The sequence below is a fragment of the Nuphar pumila genome, chromosome 13 (assembly GCF_984573655.1).
Source record: "Nuphar pumila chromosome 13, dmNupPumi1.hap1.1, whole genome shotgun sequence".
Classification (NCBI taxonomy): Eukaryota; Viridiplantae; Streptophyta; class Magnoliopsida; order Nymphaeales; family Nymphaeaceae; genus Nuphar; species Nuphar pumila.
The window spans coordinates 85,394,690-85,421,580 of NC_143261.1; the positions used below are offsets into that span (position 1 = coordinate 85,394,690).

At 37.4% G+C, this 26,891-nt stretch overlaps 1 protein-coding gene across 5 annotated transcripts in view; it reads left to right on the forward strand.

Annotated features, from left to right (window-relative positions):
• Nucleotides 1-1,692: 1,692 nt before the first annotated feature.
• The window catches only part of LOC149818966 (geranylgeranyl transferase type-2 subunit beta 1-like), a 37,985-nt gene continuing 12,786 nt past the window's right edge, over nt 1,693-26,891 (forward strand). For 2 of the 5 annotated variants that reach the window (XM_089983998.1, XM_089984000.1), the window contains exons 1-8: nt 1,693-2,028; nt 2,779-2,886; nt 5,223-5,303; nt 13,810-13,874; nt 13,970-14,120; nt 15,007-15,123; nt 16,974-17,040; nt 17,135-17,283. In XM_089983998.1, coding sequence (XP_089840124.1) covers nt 13,821-13,874; nt 13,970-14,120; nt 15,007-15,123; nt 16,974-17,040; nt 17,135-17,283 — 538 coding nt within the window. In that variant the 5' untranslated portion in view covers nt 1,693-2,028; nt 2,779-2,886; nt 5,223-5,303; nt 13,810-13,820. The remainder of the gene's footprint in view (nt 2,029-2,778; nt 2,887-5,222; nt 5,304-13,809; nt 13,875-13,969; nt 14,121-15,006; nt 15,124-16,973; nt 17,041-17,134; nt 17,284-26,891) is intronic. The other 3 variants (XM_089983999.1, XM_089984001.1, XM_089983997.1) reach the window with 3 other exon arrangements.

The window sequence follows — 26,891 nt, forward strand, 5'->3', positions numbered from 1 at the left end:
ATCAGGCCTGAGTTCAACCAAAATCGGGACAGCCCATGGGCTACCCGACCTAATGTCCACCCCTAGGTATTACAAACGTACCCAAAAAATCTTAACTTTCTCAGTTGTGATTGTTTATCCCCACTTGTGTCTAAAGCAAATGTAAATGTCTGATTAAAATTAAAGGTCCAACCAAACCTAATTGGTTTACACTGCAGGGAAAGGCAGCTAGGTTTTGGACAAGGTCTTGGCTGGGGCCAAAGCTTATTCCGACGGAGGTTTGGCCTGCATGGCTTAGGCCAACCCTTATTTTGGGACAAACTAAAGGGACTGACAATGGGCCCATGACCTTATATCCTCATCATGCCCCAGACGACTACTCCGACCATTGATCTTTCTATCATCGTCCCTTTGACAAACAATAGCTCTCTCTCTCTCTCTCTCTCTCTCTGGCCGAAAGAGGGTTGTTGGGGACCTTTTCCGGCCAATTTTTTCTCTCCATCTATTTGGTCGGAAGGTCTCCCTCTCTTTCTATAGGGAAAGAAAGACGAATTGCCTGGTGAGCACCCCCTTTGGTGATGGACAGAGGTAGTAACAAATGAATGATTTCATCTTCCTTTTGTGCTTCTGGGGTGAGAATGTTTGAACACCAGCTATTTGAAGAAATTAGAATCAGAAGTGAAACAAGGTCTGCAAAAGCCGATTTGCACACCAAATGGTTGTTAGAGTGCCTCAAATAGGCTAGGTCATTTGTATCTTCATGTTTCCTAGTATCCCACAATTTCTTATGAATTGAGACTTATTTAATAATTTCACTTAATTTGGCCATGTGATTAAGTATTAGCATCAATTCTCAAGTGAATTTCCATATCTTGGTGGATTCAAATTTTATAAGGCTGATTTCAACAAATATTTAATTCTACTAGTATGCTTTTCCTTATTAATTTTCAGTGAAAGTAAGAACCTAAGACATTTGGATAAAAAAATTGTCATGGTATAGAGTTAGGGAAACTGTAGTTATGTGTGAGTTTTTGATATCGTCCTTTGAACATCTAATATTGTTCATCATGATGACGTTAAAGAACACTCCTTTTGTTCAATCTGACAATGTAAAACTTGTAATTTTTTTAAAATTTAAATAAATAAAGAATTAGCTTTACCTTCAGGTTAAAAATGTGTTTCTACTTTTTTAATATCAATTTTGGGTGTTTTATAAGCTTTATTATATTTTTCTAACAAAGAAGGGTAAAATAGTTATTCCAATATTTTTTAAAGATAAAATAGCATTAAAATATAAAATTATTATAAAAATTTATCATTTGAAAGAGCATAAAATTATTGTAGTGTTTTCAATGTGTTTTGAAGGTAATAAAATGCATTTTAATAGTTTTTAGAACATTTTGGTGAAAAAGGTATTTTGGTCATAAAATTAATTAAGAGAAATATTTTAATTTAATAAATTATTGTTTTAGAACCAAATTTCATCTAAGTTAAGATTATGAACCGCCAAGTAGTCTTAGTTTTAGTGTTATTTTTATTTTGTTTACTTTATTTATTTTATTATATATATATATATTTCTTTGTATTGTATAAATTGTTTTCTTTTATTTAGTTATTTAGATTCTTCGGGTCGGATCCGATCCGGACCCAACGCTTTTCATACCCCGCGTAAAGCCCAACATCGCATTTCTCTTCTTCCTCTTCTTTCACTGTTCGCAGCCCCCTTTTCACGTCCTCCTCCTCCTTCCTTCCTCGTTCGGAGACCGGCCGGAGCCGGGTGCCGGGTGCCGTCGCCGAAGTTCCCTCTTCCTCCTTCTCTTCTTCTTTCCCCCTCTTCCCTTTTTGTACTGCGTTTCCCCTTCGTCCGAGCGCCCGACCCGAAATCTCCACCACTGCGACCCCGGTTGCTGCCGGCCACTGCGTTTGGCTACCGTTGCATGACCCTTCGACTCCGACATTTGAAGCCGCAGGACCGCCTGACCTCGCCCTCCCTGTGCAATAAGCGAATAGCCTCTGCTGCGGCTTCACCGCCGACGCCGGTGAACCCTGGTGAGCCGCTGCACCTTGTCTGAATTTTTTCGTTCTTTTTTCTCCCCTCTGTTCAGCAGTGCACGCCAGTTTATCATTTGTTTTTTTTGTTTTCTGGGGTTCGATTTTCCTGATTTGGGCAGAACCCGAGCCACTGTAGGTGGCCGAACCTCTGTCTTTACCGGAAAAACGGCCCCCAGCCGTGGGAGGTTTCACTGTTTCTTAGAATGTCATTTAGATTTTTTTTTCCTGTTTCTTGCCGCACGACCCTAATCAGGGTTTCGCAAATCACGAATGCGTGTTTGCTTAGTAACCCGAGCCCAACCGATTGGGATCATCTTCTTTTCATGCTGATAATAGACCGAATTACTTGTATGCTTTAAAGTAAATTTGTATTTGCCTAGTCTTGCTGTCTTCAAGGCATAGCCTGAGTATTCGATTCCCGACATTGGGAATCGATCAGGGCTGCCTTTGCGCGACAGCAGGAACATCTCTTGTTTTTAACGACAGTCTTGTTTTGGTTTTCCCGTCGCTGGTCGTATTCCCACGGGAATACACAACCCCCTTCTAAAACCGAGTGCCTCAGTTTTTGTGCTATCGCGAGGAGCGATGTAGCCTGTGAAGTTACTCCACATGGCTGTCCATTCTTGTTTGGACTTGTCAGTGCCTTACTTCTCGATTTTTCGTCAACAGGGTTACCGATTTGCATTTTTATTTTTAGTCTCTCATATGCGAGAGCGGATTTAGATAAGTTTGTCGTTGTGTCTGCAGCTGTAGCGCTCTCTGGTTGTGAGAGGGACGAGTAGATCGTGTCGTGTGGCAATTGCACTGGACCTTCAGGATCTCGAGTTTTGTTTTACTTTTTGCCGCATAAAAAAGGTAGAATTCCTAAACTAAAATTTTAGAATGTTATTTATGTTGTATTATAGAAATAGAATCTAAAAGTTACTTAATATGCTTACTGAATTCGTAGCATAGTTACATTGCTAGAAAATGTTAGAATTGTATTGCATTGTCTATATAAATGTGTATTGCAGGTGCGTAGCTGAGCAAATTGCGTGATGTTTAATGCTAAGTATCGCATGCGGTTAAAAATGCCATGCAAAAACATGCAAATCGGGTAAATACCCGTGGTAAGTAAGTGGTGCAAGCGCATCACAAGTTAATTACTTTTTGAATGCAACACTCTCTTGCTCACACACTCACTTAGTTGTGGATATCTAGGACTGTTGATAATTGTAGTTCGAAGACCATGCTGAGCATGATTTAAATGTATAGGAATAAAAGTGATCTTATTTTTATAGTTGGGAGATTATGCTGGTCATGGTTATAATTAGCATAATATTGGAGTGTGTTTGCTGCAGCTACATGTTTAACATTGTTGTGAAACAAATGGTTGAATGTATTGTCGTGTTTGAATTAACTGCATCAAATGCTTGAATGACATTATTTTTTATTGAGCTTGCCATTCATGTGAAATTTGTATCATGAAAACATGCCTAAAATGAATGTATCATGCTTGTGAATTTGATTACATTTTTCTGTATATCTTGTTAATGTGTGCAAGTATGATGTGATGTGTTTTGCACATGAAATAGTGAAATTATCTTTGCATGCATAATAACTCATGTGAGTGCATCTTGTGTTAAACATATTGAGATTAAATTCTGCATGAAATCATGTTAGAATTGAATCATGCATGCGAGCATGTATAGTTAAATCATGACATGATAGGGTCATGCATGAAAGTGAATACAAATTTGTTATGAACATGCATGAGAGCATCTATAGTTAAATCATGACATGATAGGGTCATGCATGAAAGTGAATACAAATTTGTTATAAACATGCATGAGAGCATGTAAATTTGAATTAGCAAGTGACATAGACTTTGATATCATGCATGAGAGCATATAAGTTTAAGTTATGCAAGTGACACAGACTTTTGAATTCATGCATGCGGGCATCAAAAGAGTTATCTTGTGAGAATATAATACTTGACTCTGACCTATGACTTAATAATAAAGATAACCCCCGGACTATGGGTCTATTTGAGGTGCCGGTAAGGCCGTGCTCTCTGAGATGGTTGCATCCGTTCTGATCTCGTATCTTCTCGAGAGAGGGAAAGACGGTACAAGCCTAGCGGGACATGTGTTTTTCAGGACTGAAGGCGCCTCTTCTTTTCGTCCCACGAAGGTTATGAGACAGGTCTACCAATGAGTCCTAGGTGGTAGTACGATAGTTCTGCAGAGTTAGGAATGCATGACTGATTTTTCACCAGCGATTTTGGTTTGGCGTAGGCCAAGACTTTGGACCATGGGTCCGTTCTCCTAACCGCTGCACTGCAGGGTTGAATTGTTTGACAAAGAACCAATTAAGCCATTGGAGGGTTAATAAAATATATAGAATAATAAATAGTCCTATGATTGTTTCTGGATGTCTATACTCTCTATTGTAACAGATGGGTTTGAATAAGCAAAAGAAACAATTAATTAGATTTTTTAGGATAACTGCTTTTATATGCATAATCATATATTGTGAACAAGTAGAGACTTTTAAGGTTTTGCATGATTATTGCATATGAATTTGTTACATGTGAATGAAAAAGATATGTTTATGTTTGGTCATGTGATTTGACTTGTTGATACAAGCCATAGGCTTGGTTGATGCACATGAGGTGCTTGTATGTGTGGCACACAAGAAAGGTCGATATAGGACTTGTTCTATTATTATATTTGAATTCAAAGTGCATAAATGTTCTGATAAATGACATGTGAATTTATAATTGAAATAATGCATGGCTCAATCATAAGTTGGACATGAGCATGTTTTCTTTTGAGCATAAAGAAAATGAATGATGACATTGCATGATAGATTGTATTTTTACTTCACTTTGGAGTATGCTATGAATTGTTAGTTTTATAAATTTATGCAAATGATTATCATGTATATATGTGAAATTGAATGTCATGAATTAAAATGTGAATGTTTTTGAGTTTTCATGCATACAAGTGATGTAATTATAAATGCCATGAAATGAATAATGGTTTATGTGATTAAATATTATGTTCTTATTATGATGTGGATTTCCTTGACTCTCATTTCTAAAATGATGAGAATTATACTTGATTGCATCATTTTAATTTCGAATTGCATTCTTTAAGTTTAGTTTTGGTTTTCTATGGGCATATGGTTGATACTCTACAATATTATAGATGACCTCATAGAGGATTGAAGCGAAGCGTGGGTTGCTGCCCGTCTGAAAGCTTCACTCTTACCTATTACGATTCCTGGAGGTATCAGGCAAAAATTTGAGATGGTTAAAAACTTGTGTAAATTTTACTTTTTGTCTGAATCTTTATATTTAAAGAAGTATAATATTTTTGAATGAGAAAATTTTTAAATTCTGTCATTTCATTCCTGTTATATTCTTGCATATGGTTTAGAATTTTAAATCTTTACGTAACTCCTCAATTATCTTAAATCTTGATACATTTTGTCTTCCACATTTTCTTTTTCACATCTTAGAAACTCCTAGAGTAATAATCCAACTCAAGTTGTGTGTATGGATGATTCCGTATTGGATCTAATATTGGGAGGCTAATATATACTCGCGCTTGCCCTCAGGTGGGTCATCTAGTATTTGGAACGGTTGGAATGTGGCCATAGATGAACTTGCTGGCATATTATTTTCAGGAATTTTGTAAACTTCAGTGTCTTTTTCACATGTGAGAATCCTTAGAGTAATAAATTCAATCAAATTGTGTTTATAGATGATTCCGTACTGGATCTGATACTGGGAGACTAATATACACTCGCGCTTGCGCTCAGGTGGGCCGTCTAGTATTTGGAAGATGTGGCTATAAATGAGCTTGTTGGCATATTACGTTCGGGAACCATGTGAATTGTTTATATAAATAAAAAAGTTTTAAATTTTTCTCAAAATTCGGGGTTTGGGAAAGTTTTAAAAGGTTTGATTTTTTAGGGACGTTACAGGCAATGACTATGATAACACCATTGTTGAAGCAACCAACGTAGCTGGTGCTAATGCATCAACCATTTCAAACTTTTTGTTATCCTGGCGGGTTCCATTGCAGCAACTAATATAGAAATCACTTTTCTTCCAAATTTTTATGGATAGACTGCTTAAGCATGATGGTTTTATGCATCTTCCATGTCCATGAAGAATGTTATTCTGGTGTCCGATGCTTGATGTTAAGTATTATAAGTAATCTATGATCTTGTTTGATATTGCTATTTCATTGATGGGCTGGTGGTATTAGCATGTTTGTGTAAAAATGTCTACGAAGAGACAATACGCATACAAGCACTAATACCTCACAAGAAATGTGCACAAAGGCGCTCAAATAACACTTGAACAAGTATGCACAAATGCGTAAAATGATAAAAACATGCACAAAGGCATGAAAAGAAATATATATTGAAAATGTAACAAGAACTTGAACTCTCAAGCCTTTTCTTTACAAGGGGAAACACCCCTATTTATGCATCACAAGAGGAGCCACATAGGGGGCTCCCCAAGGACTCTTTTGGGGAGTCTTCCCTAGGTGGCACAAACCACAAAAAGAAAATAAAAAAGAAAAGAAAAAGGAAAGAAAAAAATACAATCATATTCCAAATGGAATATGCATAAAAAAAATTACAGAAATACCCTTTTCGGGTTATTATAAGCAATATATATATATACAACGAGATTAAGGATTACATTTTAACACCCTCCCTCAAACTTACAGTGCGATAACCGCAAGTTTGCCAAGAAGAAAATTTAATCTAGGCGAACAAAGAGCCTTAGTGAAGAAATCAGCCAGTTGGTACTTAGGCGTCACATACGGGAGATCAAAGACCTTCTTCAAGTATTCTTCCCTGACATAGTGACAATCCATCTCTATATGCTTCGTGCGTTTATGAAAGGTATGATTCTCGGCAATATATATTGCACTTTTGTTGTCGCAATATAACTTTGTTGGCCCTTTAATATAGACTCACATGTCTTGTAGAAGACGTCGAATTCATACAATTTTCATGGTTGTGGATGCCATGGCTCGATATTCGGCTTCGGTGGAGGACAAAGAAACCTTTTGTTGCTTCTTGCACCTCCAAGAGACCAACGATTCACCTAAGAAAACATAGAAACCAGTGGTGGAGTGACGGTTATTGGGGTCACCTCCCCAATCAAAATCAATATAGGCAATTAACTTTAATGCAGAAGATGAAGATAAAAATACGCTCTTATTTACAGTTCCCTTTAAGTATCTTATGATGCGAAGAACGACACTCATGTGAACCGTTGTGGGTGCATGTTGAAACTGATTGGCAATATGGATCGCATGTGACAAATTTGGCCGAGTGATGCTGAGATACATTAGCGAGCCTACCAGTTGTTTGTAAGGAGTATGATTGGTCAGAGGAATCCCGTCATCGATTTTCATTTTTGAGCCCACTATTTTAGGAGTTTCACAAATTTTGTCATCTGAGATTCCTGACTTGTCAATAATCTCACAAGCAAGTTTAGTTTGAGATAGAAAATAACCACGTTGGGAGTAAGCAACCTCAATTCCCAAGAAATATATCAGAAACCCTAAGTTTGGCATTTCAAATTTCGAAGTCAAGATGGATTTGATATCCTTGACTCCTTTGACATCATCACCTGTTATCAGTGTTATAAAAAACACGCCTTTAGGTGCGACCCTCTGTGCCTCAAGGCACATTTTTTTTTGTTTTTTTACAAAAAGATTTCTGAGACATAATCAACAAAGTTTTTTAGGTTAATCTCATATATTTTTCAGTTATTTTAGTTATGTAATAAATTTCTTAGTATATTACTATATTTTAACTTTTGTTGGTTAATCTCGTATATTTTTCAGTTATTTTAGTCATGTAATTAGTTTCTTAATATATTTTAACTTTTGTTGGTTAATCTCATATATTTTTCAGTTATGTAATCAGTTTTTTAGTTACTTTTATATATTAATCTCATATATTTTAACTTTTGTAGGTTAATCTCATATATTTTCAGTTATTTCAGTAATTTCAGTTGTATAATCAGTTTCTTAGTATATTTTAACTTTTGTTGGTTACTCTCATATATTTTCCAGTTATGTAATCAATATTTAGTTACTTTTATATGTTAATCTCACATTTTTTAGAATAAACTCATATATTTTAACTTTTGTAGGTTAATCTTATATATTTTCTAGTTATTTCAGTTATGTAATCAGTTTCTTAGTATATTTTAACTTTTTTTGGTTAATCTCATATATTTTTCAGTTATGTAATCAATTTTTTAGTTACTTTTATATGTTAATCTCATATATTTTCCAGTTATGTAATCAATTTCTTAGTATATTTTATCTTTTGTTGGTTAATCTCATATATTTTTCAGTTATGTAATAATTTTTTAGTTACTTTTATATGTTAATCTCATATTTTTTAGAATAATCTCATATATTTTAACTTTTGTAGGTTAATCACATATATTTTCTAGTTATTTCAGTTATGTAATCTGTTTCTTAGTATATTTTAACTTTTTTTGGTGAATCTCATATATTTTCCAGTTATATAATCTGTTTTTAGTTACTTTTATATGTTAATCTCATATTTTTTAGTACTTATTTGAGATTTTCTATTTCTTATTGGTTGTTATTTCATCAATAAAGCATTTCTTTATTTATTTGTATTTTTAGATATTTTTTTATAATTTTTTGTAAAGTTTTTTTTTTAAAAAATTTGAGGCTTACGCTTTACGCCTCACCTCGGTTTTTTTTAGAGCGCCTCACTACGCCTCAACGTTTTTCACAACACTGCCTATTATTAACATATCATCAACATATAATAATATCACAATACCTGCATCAGATTTTCTAATATATAATGCAGTATCTGTATAACAGGAAGAGAATCCATTTTCTAACATAACATTGTTAAATCTGTCATACCAGGCTTTGGGTGTCTCTTTCAAACCGTAGAGAGCTTTCCGAAGACAGAGAACTTTATCTTTAGAAACTTTCATACTTGGTGGGGCATCTATATAAACTTCTTCATTAAGATCACCATTTAGAAAAACATTTTTAACATTCATTTGAAAAATGTTTTATTTTTTAATAGACGCAATAGTGATGAGACATCTGACTGTAACCATCCGTGTTATGGGTGCAAATGTCTCTTCATAGTCAATTCCATATTCTTGACCATACCCTTTTGCGACTAAGCGAGCTTTATACCTCTCTAGAGATCCATTGCTCTTAGTCTTAACTTTAAACACCCAACGATAACCTATAATTTTCTTTCCAAAAGATAAAGTTTGAAATTTTCATGTGTTAGCTTTCCTAAGAGCTTTGAGTTCATTTTCCATAGCTTCTTGCAATTCTACACATTTTTTGGCTTCCTCAAAATTTCTTGGTTCAAAATAAGAAAGAATGACACTAAGACAAACTCTATACTTGGGTGAAAATGAGTCAAAAGAGACAAATCTTGTTGGAGGCTTCCTATTTCTTTCAGATCGTCTGGGATCATGTGTGAGAATAGAATCACTATATTGCTCAGTTGCAAATCTGAAAGTATTTCTATCTCTACGAGGATAGGTTGTCGGGTCATTTGATGTTCTATCTTCTTGAGTACTGGGTGAGTTGAAATCATTAGTGTCTACTTCATTATCACTGTCATGGTTTGATGATATTTCATTATCACTAGACATATCATCATTACTAGATAATAGGTCAAATAAGAAAGAATAGCCAACATTTTCGTGGTGAGAATCATTTTTTTCAAAGCCACTCTCATTTTCCAAAAACGTCACATTTCTTGAAATATATAACTTATCATTTTTAAAATCGTGACAGCAAAATCCTTTTTGAGTCTCGGAATATCCAAGAAAGACACGGGGAATAGCTTTAGGTGAAAGTTTATCATTTTTATATGTAAGAACAAAGCATTTGCAACAAAAAATTCGTAATTTGTTATAATCAGGTTCTCTTTTATATAGTGTTTCAAAAGGAGAGATTTTACGCAAATTTCTAGATGGTAAACAATTGATAAGGTAGACAGGTGCAAGAGCCGCTTTGGCCCAATTTTTTTTTGAAATATTTTGAGCTATGAGAAAAGTTTGAGTGGTTTCAATGATATGCCTATGTTTTCTTTCGGCCAACCCATTTTGTTGAGGGGTTTTAGGGCATAACCTTTGATGAACAATACCACTATCTTCAAGATACTTCTTGAATTCATTTGAGAGATACTCTCCTCCGGAATCGGTTCTAAATATCTTTAAGTCGCTATTAAATTGATTTTTAATCATCATATGATATGATTTAAAGCATGAAAAAACTTTATGCTTATCTCTAAGAAAATATATCCAAGAATACCTAGAAAAATCATCCAAAAAAATCACATAATAGGCAAACCCTCATTTTGAAACAACAGGTGCCGGTCCTCAAACATCCAAATGAACAATTTCGAAAGGTTTAGAAGTAAACATGGATCTTTGATAAAAAGACATACTTCTCATTTTTCCAAGAATGCAGTCATTATAAGAGAATGTATCTTTACAACGATTTTTAGCAAAATGCAAATAAGATAACTTGGTGATATTGGGATAACCAAGTCTTTTGTGCAAAACATTTATATGCTTATGTTGGACAACATTACAAAAAGAATTTTTAGGAACTTGAAGAGAGTCCATATAATATAAGTCTCCCTTCCTAGAGCCTTCCTCAATCAATTTTTCGGACCGACGATCCTGTATTAAACATTTATCAGAGAAAAATTTAATATCACATGCATGGTCCGAGAGTTGAGAAACAGAGAGAAGGTTCAAGTTTAATTTTGGTATAAATCTAATTTTGGGGATGAAAAAGTTTTGAGTTTCAAAATTCCCAACATATTTAATTTCAAGAGAAGTCCTCTCCGCAGTAGAAACAAAAGATGAGGAAATATTTTTCGAATATTCGGAAAGAGAATACATGTTTGGGGACATATGAAAAGACGCATCTGAATCCAAAAGCCAAGAAGTTTTACTTGGAGGAGAGAAAGTAGACACAACGGCTCTCGAGATGGCTCCCTTGAGGAGAGGTTGAAGTGCCTCCACAATTTGGTTTAGTGAAAGAGATCCACTTGAAGAAGTCTTCTTTTTGCGGTTGAGAGGTGGTGGCCATGGCTAACAACTTCTTCCACTTGGGACAAACAAGTTTGATATGCCCCGGTTCTGTACAAAAATGGCAAACAATTTTGCTATAATCTTTTTTTTCCACCTTGTCCACCATTTCCTCCTTGATTTTGATTTTTAAAATGAGGGGGACGATAGACTCTTAAATTGTTTCCAGGCCTAAACACCGCATTGACCCCATCATTTTCTTCTGAATTGGATGGAACCGCAAGTACATTTGACCCTTGCTTACTTATACCCATACATGTTTCTTCCCCACTTAATTTGGTGAGAACATCCTCAAGAGAAGGGAGAGTGAAAGAAGACAAAAGATAAGACCTTATTTGCTCAAATTCAGACCTTAACCCATTCAAAAAATTGAAGAATCGATCTTCTTCTAATTGTTTGTGGCGAAGTTCAATCGCCTCTCCACTCCATTTTGGTTCGCATAGCAAGCTCGTCCCAAATGGAAGAAAGTTCGGCAAAATATTCCCTAATGGTCATTTCGCCTTGAGGAAGAGTTAGAGCCTTCTTTTGAAGGTAATATTTATGAGACAAGTCCCTTGAGGTATACATTTTCTCAAGATACTCCCATGCTTGAGAAACCTTTTTGAATTTGATAATATTCGCATTGATTTTTGTCCCAACGAAAGAAAAAATCCAAGACAATATTTTGAAATTCTTCATTTCTCATTCATTATGCTTTTTCGAATATTCCTCAAGGGCTTTGGTTCTTTCCTCTACTTAAAGGATCTTAATTTCACCTTTCGCCATCAAGGTGATTTTTTGTTCCAGTTTCGGGATTGTGCCTTGCATATAACCCCAAAGACCTTTCCCTTTTATGTGAGCCTCCATGTTTCGGCCCAAACGTGATAGTTGGAGCCATTGAGTTTAAATCCAAGAGAGAAATGAGACTCTTTTTCACCCATTAGAGAGGAAAGATGGAAGAAGAAATACGTACTACAATAAGACTTTTTAGTCTTACTTGTCGTAATGCCCTTCTAAAATATTGAAGGAAGAGATGTCCCCACTCCAATCTCTAAGAAGCTAAAGGCATGTTTTTCGAGGCACTCGAAAAACGAAGAATCACGTGATCTTTAATCTTTAACCAAGCTCTGATACCATGTAAAAATGTCTACGAAGAAATACCTCACAAGAGATGTGCACAAAGGCCCTCAAATAACACTTGAACAAGTACGCACAAAGGCGTAAAATGATATAAACATGCACAAAGGCATGAAAAAGAAATATATATTGAAAATGTAACAAGAGCTTGAGCTCTCAAGCCTTTTCTTTACAAGGGGAAACACCCCTATTTATGCATCACAAGAGGAGCCACATAGGGGGTTCCCAAAGGAGTCATTGGGAGTCCCCAACGGTCACATTTGTGACCGTTGGGGGCTCCCCAACGACTCTTTCGGGGAGTCTTCCCGAGGTGGCACAAACCACAAAAAGAAAATAAAAAAGAAATAAGAAAAGAAAAGAAAAAGGAAAGAAAAAATACAATCATATTCCAAATGGAATATGCATAAAATAGGAAATTACAGAAATACCCTTTTCAGGTTATTATGAGCAAAATAGATATATTATATATTTATATATATAGAGAGATATATGTATACATATTTACATAGCATATATGTATATGTATATGTATCTCTCTCTCTCTCTCTCTCTATATATATATATATGTACATGCAACGAGAATAAGGATTACATTTTAACAGTTTGAAGTTGTTATGTTCTTTGATATTGCTAGTTTATGTTTAAATTGCTGTTGTGGTATGACCTCTGCTATCTTGCCTTTAGTATTGTTGATATAAATTGATGACATTGGAAAAATTTGGTGATGAAATGATTTTGAGATTGCTATTTCATTGATGGGCTGGTGGTATTAGCATGTTTGAAGTTGTTATGTTCTTTGATATTGCTAGTTTATGTTTAAATTGCTGTTGTGGTATGACCTCTACTATCTTGCCTTTAGTATTGTTGTTATAAATTGATGACATCGCAAAAATTTGGTGATGAAATGATTTCCCATGCATTAAGGTTTATTGGTTCCTAAGAATTTCCAAGTTATGTTATACATTAAGGTTTTGGGGATATGAGGAAATTGCCTTCTTTTGCCCATCCTTGGACGTGCCACTGATAAAAATCCAAAAAGATAAAAAATAGAGAATTAATATTTGGATTTTCATAGAGATGTCCCCAGTGTATGTAGTAATTGGTATGTTTGTCTTAATTTGTTATTTTTGTAAGGACATTGTTTTTTTCATGGTTTGTTCAAATGCACCTACACATTCAGAGATAACTATTGTAATTGCATATTAGATTGCAATCCCAGCGTATCCTTTATCTTGGCAAGTCGGTGCATCCTAATGCCTACAGTAACATGATTTTTAAAACCCAAGATTGGTCTTCAGAAATGTTATGATTAGATGCATTGCATCTTTTGTTTAGTATGTTTGATTATGTTTTTTTATGCACTGGTTGTCAAACTTCCTTTTCATTCGCTGCTGTGACTGATAAAACTAGACACTGTTTTTTTTTTCTCATTCAAAGAAAATTACTTGGCTTCTAGCAGACCCGGTACAAGATTTTCTTCTTTGCAACTGAAGTTGGTTTCACTTTTTCTCTTTTCCCAGAGTCTACAAGAATGGGAGAGTTGGAAATTGAGAAGCATGCCCAATATATCCTTTCTGTAGAGAAGGTTTGCAAGGCTTTTTCTTTTTTGCTATGAATTTATCTTTGCAGGATATTTATCGATCAAATGAACCAATAAGTCAGTTTTCAATATGTAAATAGAGAAAGGATGATTTCGAGTCTTTGGTCATGGAACATCTAAGGATGAATGGTGCATATTGGGGTTTGACTGCATTGGACCTTTTGGGAAAGCTAGGAAATGTCGATCAAGATGAAATTATTTCATGGGTGCTAAAGTGCCAACATGAATGTGGTTAGTGAGTTTTTCTTTCAAATTAAGCACATTCAATTTTCTTTAGAAAATTTGACAAGTATCAACTGTCTTTATTTTCTGATGTACCATCACATGCACTGGTAAATTGAGTTATGTCTTTTTCCTACTTAGAAGCTAATTAATGTTACTTATGTCCTTGGAGTCCCTGCATTCTTAGTCCCTTTTGGTATATAGATATAATGAGATAGAAGGTTGTTATGCATAAAATATTATATAATTACAATGTTAAAACTGTAAATTTTAATAGTGGATCCAGTCTCAACCGAGAGGGGCAAACATGTTGAACATCATCACTAACACTAGCACAAGAGGGGTCTGAATCTGCTTATAGATACTTTAGAGAATGATGACTCGTCTACCTCTGCAGCTCTACCATCGCCATCTCTGCTGAGTTGACTCGGGGATTTGCCACTGTTTAACTGCTCCTACAAGTTGTTAAACCAAATCATTAAATTCCCTTCCAAGATATTTTTGCGTCTCCAAGATGCCAAATGAAATAAGTGGTTTTAAGTGTTGCACTACCATAACCGTCTCAAGTTTAAGTCCAGCCAGTTTTTATCTCCTAGTTTGAGCAAAGGTACATATTTTTGAAGTCAACATTGGAGATTAATAAGAAAAACACCAAAAAGACTATGAAAGTAACATATTATGGAAGGGACTAACACAGTGCCATTTTTGAACATGTAATGATGTGTTGCCTGTCGTGTTTAGTCACTGCATGGTGAAAGCGTGTAATTCAAGCTTTTGTTTGTGGACCAACCATTCATATGTATACCTCACATACTTTCACAATAAATAGAAAGCAAAAATAATATATAGGATGTGTGCTTAAACAAATCTGATTCACTGTACATTTATTATGCAGGTGGTTTTGCTGGGAATATTGGTCATGATCCACACATTTTGTATACACTTAGTGCTGTGCAAATTCTTGCCCTTTTTGATAGGCTTGATGTGCTTGACATTGACAAAGTGACAAACTGTATCCTTTATGTAGATGTTGTGAGTCTATTTAACATAGTTGGCAAACTCGTGACTCGGATTTGGGTCGCCTGACCGTTGACTCGCGAGTCAGCGGGTTGACTCAGTAACTCGGACGAGTTAGGACATGAATGTTTTTAGTGTTAAGACATGGTAAAAATCAAACTCCAAACTGTATAATCATTAAATTTAGTACATGACAGCAATGAGTAAGCTATATAAATATTCAACTATACATAATTGTTGATATTATGATTTAAAAATAGATGATTCTTTATAAAAAAATTATCATTTTATAAGAATTATGCATTAAAACCACAAAATGCATGACAAAAGACACATAAGTGGCATGTGGATCGGTGGTCCTGAATCAGTGACCCAGTTGGGGTCCGTTCCGGGTTGACTCGAGTGATTTCCGAGTCAACTCGCCGGGTTTGCCAACTATGCTATTTATTGCAGTAATTTTACACATGTTTGGGTAAACCTATGCATTGCTGAAATAAAGTGTTTTTACTTGTGAGTGATTTGTGTCAGAGTTCATGCTGAAGGATGGCACATTAGGAAGTCCTTATGGTTGTCTCAAAGCATAATCTGTTGTTTTCCTTTCGTCATGCAATAGGTGCTTGTCACTTCATATTATAGACTATCATCTTTCTTTTCCTGTTTTTTCTGCAGCAAAAGATGAGACGGTCAAGATGTTTGTGACCTCAGCATGAAACATCAAAGCTCTAGATATGAAAATTTAAAGCTTATGGTTGCTTCATAATCTGATAACAATTTCTGGATTCCCAATATATCTACAGAGCATCTTCAAGAAAGGGATTTGGATGTGCTTATATTTGTTTAAATGTTATTTCAGAAAACCCATCTGTTCGAAGAAAGTAAAGAGTCTTTGTTTCCTTTCTTTGTTGCTTGTAACAAGCAGGAGCTGCTTCATGTTCCTCTCTCACACACACAAGCGCACACACACATTCTCTTATGTATGTGCTCAACAATCCCACATTATCACAATACTCCAACTTGACATAGTAGTTGCTATTGCACAACAAACAAGAAACACTAAGAAGAAGAAAATGGAGGCACAAAGACAAAAAGTAGGTTCATTAACTTCAAAAGAATGAGAGAATACAACATATAGGGGTCTACCCCTTTGGTTACACTAAAGGACAAAAATAGTTGACTACACTCCTTATTGCTATGTTACAAAAATACTCCTCTGGGATAAACATAAATACAAAGAAAGAGGGTAGCACATTTGCTATGATATGTGACAGGCTTATGCAGAATCAGGTTTGGATGTTCATGCAGTCATGAGTGTGTTTTGGAAAATAATAAAAAGGCCAGGGATGTTTTGGAGAAAAAACTTTCGTAGCTTGCAATACGTCAGCAGGGCATTGTTATGTCGTGTTTTTTCTTACCCAAAAGTCTTTCATGAATTGATTTTCTTTCTTTGGCGTCATAATTCAGATGAGGATGAGGATGCAATCTTTTATACCCAGAGAAAGGGGATGTCCTCATTGGATAGATTTCTAACCAGCCTCTTTGGTTATATTTCCAACCAAAACATGGTATTCAAACTTTTTGATGCACAATCTTTTTAGGGTTTTTGCATGTTGATCAAGATTGCATCTTGTTATGCTGGATAAGATGGATATTGTTAAATCCCAGCGGCTTAGTTGAGGATTTGAGTTCAAACTCATCCTTTCTTAGCACCAGCTTGATCAGTGTAACCTTTTTTAAAGCAGGTTTTTTGTCACTTTCTTTTGATTTGCACATTTCTTCTCCTTTCTTTATCTCCCTTGTCATAAAAAAATTAAATTGCACCCCCTGTTTAACTTGACTCTTAGATAGATATTGTTGGGCTCCAACAAGTTGATGGATCTTTTTCAGGTGATATGTGGGGTGAAATTGATACTAGGTGATCTACCTTCTATATTTGCCATACCTTTTATTGCTTTTTGTCGGTGTTTTTTCTAATAGGTTTTATATATGGTCATTTTTATATTTTTCAGGTTTTCTTATTGTGCAATTTGTTGTCTTTCATTACTACATCACTTAGACAAAATCAATGTGGAAAAAACTGTGAAATATATCGTAAGCTGCAAAAATGTTGATGGTGGATTTGGTTGTACACCTGGAGCTGAATCACATGCTGGCCAAGGTTATTCATATTTTTTCCTTTTTGCTTTAGTTCATAGCACATCCATCATTTCTCATAACATGTATTGTTTGAATTGGTTATAGTATCCAGTGATTCTATATGGTCATTGACTTTTTCAACTTTCAGTTAATCAAGTATATTATTAGCGCATATTCTTGGGCTCACTTCTTGCACTATGGAATCTTAAACAAAAGCAGATGAATGAGTAAAACATAGTCCTCAATTTTGTTAACTAGGCTCTTTGTTAGCCAGACTCCTAGTCTGTCTCCATGAAGATGGAACATGAGAGAAGATGAGGGTGATGGGTGTGTGGGAGAGAGGAGATAGCGAGAGAGAGAGAGAAAGAGATAGAGATAGGGAAAGACATGGTTTAGAGAGAGAGAGAGAGAGAGAGAGAGAGAGAGAGAGAGAGAGAGAGAGAGAGAGAGAGAGAGAGAGAGAGAGAGAGAGAGAGGAATGGGGGTTCACACTTTTGGAAGCGGGGAAGGTGAGGTATCTTCTTTGGAACTATTCCAAGGGTGCCAAATCTCTTCCAAGAGTCAATTCCTACTAAAAACTAGTATGCTCAAATCCAAAAATTTTCATACATACAATATTATTTATACAAGTATTTATAGGGTTTTAAGACCTCCAGACGTTTACACAGGAATTCACTACCGGAGAGATTCTCTCCTCATCCAAGGTGTGAGATCACCCTTAGGGAGGCATTGCATATGACAAAATGACCAAACTGCCCTTGGGGGTGTTAAGCCATAGCAAAAGACTTTAAAACCCCTGGTGGGACATTAAGCCAAGAAAAGACATTCTTGCCCTCTTATATTTCAAATGCTGCCCAACTACCCTTGTTGACCTTGATAGATTTTTATTCCCTTCATAGTATCCCTTAATACCCCATACACGCTTCCTATAAATGGGAAGCGTGGGAAACACACTTCCCAAAAAAGGGGGATGCTTCCCCACGTGTTTCAGAAGCGTGACGTTTCGCGCTTTCGAAGTGCGTATCGGGGAAGCACGCTTCCCCATGCGCCTAGGCGCTTCCGGTAACTCTGGTCCTATCTTTATAACAAATTATGAAAGGAGCTTGTCTTCCGTACAATGCATCGATGTCAACCCCAAGTTTTTGCTGAAATTTGGGTAGGGCCAGGACAGTAGGTGTTAAAGTTGCATGGGTTGGCAGTTCTATCATGAATACCGAGAAGGAGGAGTGGAGAAGAGAGGAGAGGGGAGAGGGGATTTCCTTGGAATCGGCAGCCACTTCTTTTCTGTGTGCTGCACTAAACGTCATTAGTATAAAATAGGTTTACAATAATATTTTACAATGGCAAGATTGCCCCTGGTTAATAATGTATAATACATTATAATGTAGCAACCATGTGAACCTATTCTATATGGATATGGATCCAGTACTGGATCCATATCCGATCTATATTTTAATACCCTCCCTCAAGTTGTGCATGGGATTGAACCATGTGCAACTTGTTCTTCAGATACCAAAAGCGGTTACTTGTGAGACCTTTTGTGAACATATCAGCAACTTGGTCTTCTGAAGGCACATAGACCGGTTCAATCTCTTTGTCTGCTATCTTTTGTCTGATGAAATGTTGGTAAATCTCAATATGTTTGGTCCGATCGTGATGAACAGGATTGAAAGCAATTTGTACAACACTTCTATTATCACACATGAGGGTTGAACTTAAGATACTCTCTCCCATTTCTGTAAGGAGATGTCTAACCCAGGTTACTTCTGCTGTGGTAGCTGCCATAGATCTATATTCTGCCTCCGTGCTAGACTTTGCCACAACTTTCTGTTTTCTGCTACTCCATGAGATAAGATTGCTTCCAATGAAAACACAGTATCCAGAAACCGACCTTCTTTCATCTGGGTCTCCTGCCCAGTCTGCATCTGTATAGGCCAATATGTCATGTTTCGGTGTTGCCCATGAAGATTGAGCATATTTGAGTCTATCACCCACCGTGCCTTTTAGATATCGGAGAATACGCTTGACGACATCCATATGACCAGTCTTTGGTTCATGCATAAACTGAGATACTTGATTTACAGAATATACAATATCTGGTCTAGTAAAAGTAAGATGCTGCAACATGCCCATGCCCACTAAACTGCGATACTTGGTTGCATCAGGATACAACTCGCCATCACAAATGCTGAGTTTTTTATTGACAACACTGGGTGCAGACACGGGTTTGCAATCTGTCATTCCTGCTTTGGCCAAAAGATCAAGAGTGTATTTGTGTTGAGTTAATGACATTTCTCCATCCTGTCTGTCCACCTCTACACCAAGAAAATACCTTAGCTTTCCAAGATCTTTCATCTTAAATCGCATACTCAGCAAAACTTTAATTTGTTGAATATGCTCTAGAGCATTACCACTGACCACTATATCATCAACATATATAAGTAAGAAAACTACAGTGGTTCCATCCCTGTATATGAATAAAGAATGGTCTAGTTGGGAACGAATAAAATTGTGGTTCTGAATCTCTGAGGAGAAGCTTTCAAACCATGACCGGGAGGCTTGCTTTAAACCATACAATGCTCTGGTTAATTTACATACATATGCTTTTGGGTCTCCCTCTGCATAACCTTGAGGTTGCTCCATATAGACCTCTTCTTTTAAGTCCCCATGAAGAAATGCATTTTTGACATCAAGCTGGCTAAGGCTCCACCCATGCTCAATGGCCAGGCCGAGGATAATGCGAATGGTTCCCATTTTCACTACTGGACTGAAGGTCTCATCGTAATCTTCACCATATTCTTGGGTGAACCCTTTGGCAACAAGACGTGCCTTGTATCGTTCAATGCTCCCATCCGGTTTATATTTAATCTTATACACCCATTTTGAGCCAACAACATTTTTATCTGGGGGACGACCAACTATCTTCCATGTTCGACACTCATGAAATGCCTCTATTTCCTCATTCATCGCCTCAATCCATTTGTCAGATTGGACAACTTGACAAAATCCAAGTGGTTCTTCATGTTTTTCAACCTTGGATAGGAAAATCTGAAAATCCATAGAGAAGTTATCGTAACTTACCCATTTTTCAATTGGATGCCTTATCCTGCTTGATTTTCTTGGTGCCTCCACATTATTGGGGAATGTCATGTGTTCTCCAACAGGTGCATCTGTTTGCGCTCTGGGTCTTCTGGTGTAGACATTCCCTTTGTGTCTTTGACATTTTGTTTCCGACACCTTATCTGAAACCGTCTCATCATGTATGTTTTTATAGGAGCCAAAGTGGTACATTCAGCAGCATGTGAGATAAGTTCAGCACTGAGCCATGAATTATACCAATTATCAGTCATATTACCATGTTCACGGTCATAGTTGGCTTTATTTTCTGGAAAGCTATTTTCATCAAAGACAACATTTCTGGAGATTCTGATCTTCTTATTGATAGGGTCATAACACCTGTACCCTTTGTGTTCATCTGCATAACCTACAAATTGGCATATAGAGGCTTTGTCCTGAAATTTATTTCTCATGGATTTGTCAACATGTACATAACATGTGCATCCAAAAACTCGTAACTCATCATAATTAGGCTGTATACCAAAGAGAACATAATAGGGAGACTGATTTTCAAGGATAGGCATAGGAAGACGATTTATCACATGAGTGGCAATATGAAAAGCTTCTGTCCAAAGGTTGATGGGCAAATTACAACCATGCATCATACTCATTGCACTCTCCACAATATGTCTGTGTTTACGTTCAACAATTCCATTTTGTTGTGGAGTATATGGGCAAAAAACTCTACGATTTATCCCGTTATCTTGGAGGAAATCTAAAAACTCTTTGGAGGAATACTGACCACCTCCATCACATTGGAGAATTTGAATATTTTGGGAGAATTGATTTTTAACATAGGCATGAAAGTGACAAAAAATAAGAAAAACCTCTGATTTGTGTTTCATGAAGAATATCCAGGTAAAACGAGAGTAACTGTCAATAAAAGATACATAATATTTACTTCCAAAAGAAGAAGGATTGGGAGCTGGACCCCAAACATCAGAACCTATTATCTCAAAAGGAATAGAAGATCTTTTATTTATTTGATGAAAAGGAAGTACATGACTCTTGCAAACTTGACAACTGGAACACATTTTATTCTTTAATGAAAATGAAACAGACTCTGAAAGAAAACCATTGGACACTAACTTTTCAATAAAGACTTGACTACAATGACCGAGACGAGAATGCCAGAGATCTGGCTTATTACATTTGGATAAACTTAGGACGTTTTCAGAGACATGATCAGGCTTGGGCTTCAAGATACTGGAGGCTGGATCTTCATTGAAGACATACATGTTTCCACGTCGCTCTCCTTTAGTGAACATCTCCTTCGTTTGAAGATCCTTGACAAAGACAGAAGTAGGAGTAAATTCCACAGATGAATTGGTAGAGTCAACAAGTTTAGATACAAAAACAATGTTTTTCTTTATATTTGGTGCATGAACGACATCATATAAAGAAATAGATGACTCAGACAAAGGAATAAGGACATTGCCTATGTTTGAAATAGGGTGGTGAGTCCCATCTCCAGTTATAATATTACATTTTCCAGAATAGAGAACCAAAGTAGAGAATTTACCTGCATTGCCAGTAACATGAGTCGCTGCCCCGGAGTCAACATACCATATTCCATCATCATTCTGTTTCAAGTTCAAGTTGGCCATCGCAGATAAGAGAAGATCCTTAGCATCATCACTGACCCGAAAGGTACCTGCAGTTCCTGGTGTAACAATATTTTTATTATTTTGTGCTTTGTTTCGATTCTGCGGGTTGAACCAACAGTTGGCTTTGATGTGACCCCATTTATTACACTGATAGCATGTGGGAACATTCCTTGAAAAACTGGCTGTGGAATTTGGTGTGGGTAGTAATCCGCGTCCACCCTGGATGGCAGTTCCCCTGCCTCTGCCACATCCTCCTCGTGCTCGATCAACTATCATCCCTGTGGCAAAAACCTCATGCGTAGATGATTGTCCAGCTGAAGTATCAGACATGCTCTTCAGAGTCATTTCGTATTGAAGCAGTTTGTCACGTAATTCCTCAAAACTGAGTAATGTAGGTAAGCACAATAAGGAGGTCACAAGGACATGATATTCTGATCCCAAGGCATTCAATGTTTGTTGCACCTTTTTTTTATCTGATACTGGATATCCAACCATGGCTAACTGGTCCGTAATGCTTTTAACTTGATTTAAGAATTCAATAATGCTCATTGCCCCCTTTCTTAGCATCTGAAATTTGCGTTTGAGAAACAACACTTTAGCCTCTGATATCTGAGAATATGTCTGAGCTAAAACCTCCCACAAAACTTTGGATGTGCAATCATCAGGAATGGAAATCAATCTCTTGAGATAATGTGGAAGTGATGTATGCAACAAGAGCCTGATCGCGTTTCATCCAAGAAACAAATGCAGGATTGCGAATAGTATTCGACAATCCTCCATCTTCTTTGGTTTCAATTATAATAAATTCTGGAGGTATAGGAGTAGATCCATCCAAGTGGCCTGAAAGGTCTTGACTACGAATAAAAGGAGCAATTTGCCTTTTCCAAGTCTGGTAGTTGTTGGTAGTCAATTTTTCTGAAATTAGCTGTCCAAGGAAGTTGGAACAAAGACCCGAATTGCCTGAAGTATCCATTGGTAGCTGGTTGACAACGAGAAGATACGGCTTGCCTGAAGTATTAGTGACTGAAACTGAAATGAAAACACTAGTGGCTGAAGCAACAAAACGACAGAGCAATTAAAGATAAAAGGTTAAGTAGAAGAGAATAAAGCAGTCGTGACAAAACAGTTTTCAGACCAGCAGTAACGTGATGTTTAGAATTGATGGAGAAGAAAAACAGAAAATAACGACAGCGTGGGAAAGAAATAGTTGGCGTGATATGGGAATGAAGCTGAAAGGAATCTCAGCGAAGGAAAATAGAAGAAACAGTTGATAGAAAAGAAGTATTTCAGTAGTAGAAGGAAGAGAACAAAAGACTCGCTGAAAAGGGAGAAAGAAATGAATCAGGCGTGACCTGTTTCAAACTCGGCTGAAGGGGATGAAGAGCAGAAGACTCGGCTGAAGAGGTGACCTGTTTGAAACTCGACTGAAGAGGAGGAACTCGACTGTTCTGAAGAGGAGGAACTCGGCTGTTCTGAAGATGAGGAACTCGGCTGTTCTGAAGAGGAGGAAGAGGAGACTCAGCTCGTCTGTGAACTCGACTGAAGGTTAGGCACGGTAGGTCGTGAAGTAGGCCTTTTCACGATCGCTGATGAGGGAAAAGACTCAGCTGAAGGCTTGGCAGATCCTTTCACGATCCCTGACGAATGCACTTTTATGCCCAGATTAATCGCTGCTCTGATACCATGATAAAACTGCTTGGGTTGACAGTTCTATCGTGAATACCGAGAAGGAGGAGTGGAGAAGAGAGGAGAGAGGAGAGGGGATTTCCTTGGAATCGGCAGCCACTTCTTTTCTGTGTGCTGCACTAAACATCATTAGTATAAAATAGGTTTACAATAATATTTTACAATGGCAAGATTGCCCCTGGTTAGTAATGTATAATACATTATAATGTAGCAACCATGTGAACCTATTCTATATGGATATGGATCCAGTACTGGATCCATATCCGATCTATATTCTAATAGTAGGGGGTACTCATAACCTTGTTATGTGATTTGAGAGTTGTCTTATCATCCCAAGAGAAGGAACCTTTTGTACTTGGGCTTACTGGTAAGGTCTGACATTGATCGGTTAAGCCCCGACTTCAATTATTGTGTGATGGTAGTGGAACCTTTTTGGTGGAAGCCTCTTGGGCTTCGAAAGGACTTATTTGTAACTGCCACCTATCAACTTCAATTCGAGAGTAATGGGTTCTTGGAAACCCACTTCTAAAGTGTGAAGCAGGAACGACTGCTCACTTTGGCACATCACTTTGAGCATAAGTTTTAAACCTATTATCCCCGGGGGAGACTGAAAAGCCATGATCTCCACATTTTGGTTATTATGCTCGAACGTCATCTTCATAGACTTGAAGTCCCACAGGATGGTTCCTAAGGTTTGCAACCACTATATCCCCATGACCAAGACTGCCCTTTCATGGGAAAGGACCAATACATCCAAACTAAAGGTAGTGCCTTGGATTTCGAGAGTCAAATTGGTGCATTTGGCTTGACAATGTAGCTTGCTGCCATTACCAACAACGACTGCAAAAGGGACATGTGATTTGATTGACCACTTAGCTTTTTTGGCGGTTTGAGCGCACATGAAATTGTGTGCTACCCGTGTCTATGGGGATGGAAATCGTGGTGCCTTTGAGAGTCCCTTGAGCCCTCAGGGTTTGAGAAACTTCCACTCCATTAAGTACATGGAATGATATCTCTTTGGCTTCATCATGTGGGTCATCATTTTCCTGCTCATCTTCTTCCTCCATCTCACTTTCATTTTCACTATTTGTTACATAATACATATGCATGGTCTTACATTTATGGCCGGAGCACCATATTTCATCACAATGATATCTAGCAGTCACAATGACCATTGCATTATTCAACAAATTTTTTACATGAATTGGACATTTTTTGAAGCACTAAATGGGTACTTTGGATCTGCTTTGGAGTCGTTCCCGTTATTGGCTGCATTGGACCCGTCTAGTCCACTACGATCCAACCTGAATGCTTTTGCTCTCTTGCTTGTGCAAATTTTCTTCAGCCAGACGTGCCTGATGGTAGTACTCCATTATGCTGGTTGGACGACTGGCTTGCACCTCAATTTGCAGCTCATAGCGAAGGCCGACATGAATGTGATGATCAACACTTCCTGCGACCAACCTCTCACCAAATTGCTTAGACGTTCGAATTCGGATTGGTATTCCATAATGCCGCCCATTTGACGGATCTTGGACAGTGACACATTGTGGTTGACGTACGCGGAAGCCCCAAAACGCAGCACCATGGCCCAAGCAAATGCCTGCCAACTAGGTACTTCGAGGTTCGTTTCAAACCAATGGTACCATCCCACTGCATCCTCCTCCAAGTGTATGGAGGCAATCAAAACCTTCTCAATTTCTGGGGTTTGCATAACCCGAAAATAATGTTCAGCTTTTAAGATCCAACTAGTGGGATCTTTGCCATCAAACTTGGAAAATTTGATCCTGGGTTGCTTCATTTGATTGTTTTGGGTGTAGTTTTCCGAATGGCTATCGGGGCTATCTGACTCGCGAGGATGGGATCCTCCAGAATTTCCACCCTCTTGGTGGTTCATCATTTCTCGCATTAAGGCTGCCATTTCATCGATCTTAGTGTGCAACTCACCTATTTGGTGCTGGGTCACAGCCCTTAATGCCTCTATGAGCTCTTGAGCTCTACAGGTTACTATTGTTCCAAGTTCAGGATGGTCTGTCCCAAGGACAGTCTACGGTTGCACAGGGGCCATGTCACATAAGTGCGGGTACGGGTGCGGTTGCGGCGATGCGGCACTTTAAAAAACCTTGGGTGTGGGGGTGTGGGGAGGATATATATATATATATATATATATAAACAGTTTTAAGTTAACACTATGTGTATTTATGTGCATTTATGTATTTATATATATAATATAGATAAAAATGAACTTGATTAAGGTTAACTGAATCTACTTTTGGATAGAAATGGATCTCAGTGTGGTTGACTTCACCTAACACAAATGAAGCTGTGTCCAAGTGTCGCACCTGCCTGGGTGTAGGTGCAACGCGGGTGCGGTGCCCTGTTAGAAGAGTCCGTGTGACATAGTACAGGGGATGTTGTAGGATCGAGGGTTCGATTAAGGTTTCAGTTTGGGACAATGACTCGATTTAGATGTCAGAGGTCTGAGGTAGGCTCCAGATATTTTTTGGGGATTTTTAGGGTATTTAAAAGGTCTGAAAATACCTATGCTACAAACGCTGGTTCAGCGTCAGGCTCAGGCCCGGCGGAACATAGTCGGACAGGTTGTTGTAATGTCTTCGAGTGGGAAACAGATTTTTATGATCCGTAAATTGGTTCTGGTTTGGGACAGGTAGGGCTATAATGTCCTAAATTTTCAGATTTTTTGAAGGTATGATCGCCGGACAGAAGCAATCAGACTTCGGGTCTAGGTTCAGGGACATGTTCCAGACTAGGTCTGTAAACAGGTATGACCCGTCTGCAGAGTGGAGGGCTCTAGCTCAAGGGAAATCAGATATGACTCTAAGATTTTAACCCAAGGCTCTACAGAGACATATGAGATCACAACTATTATATGCCGGTTTTAGGGTCTCTGGTCTGTCCGGAACAAAATTTTTTAAACTGGAAACCAGAATATGTTCCTGTTCAGATTGACAGAGATTTGGTAGAATGGAAGCCTGACTTGTAACAGGCGGATCGGGGTCTACACAACTCCGTTTTGCTTGAAACGAAATTTGATTCGCAAGTAACAAACATGAGGAATCCACACCCAAATTTTAGCCTTAGATTCTACTCGTTTAGGTCGGGGTCGTCCGGACATGGAGATGTGTTAGACAGGCCTGGATCTGACTGCTAGCACTCGGTTATACACCAAGTTGGTGACTAGGTGTCAAGGGTTGTGCAG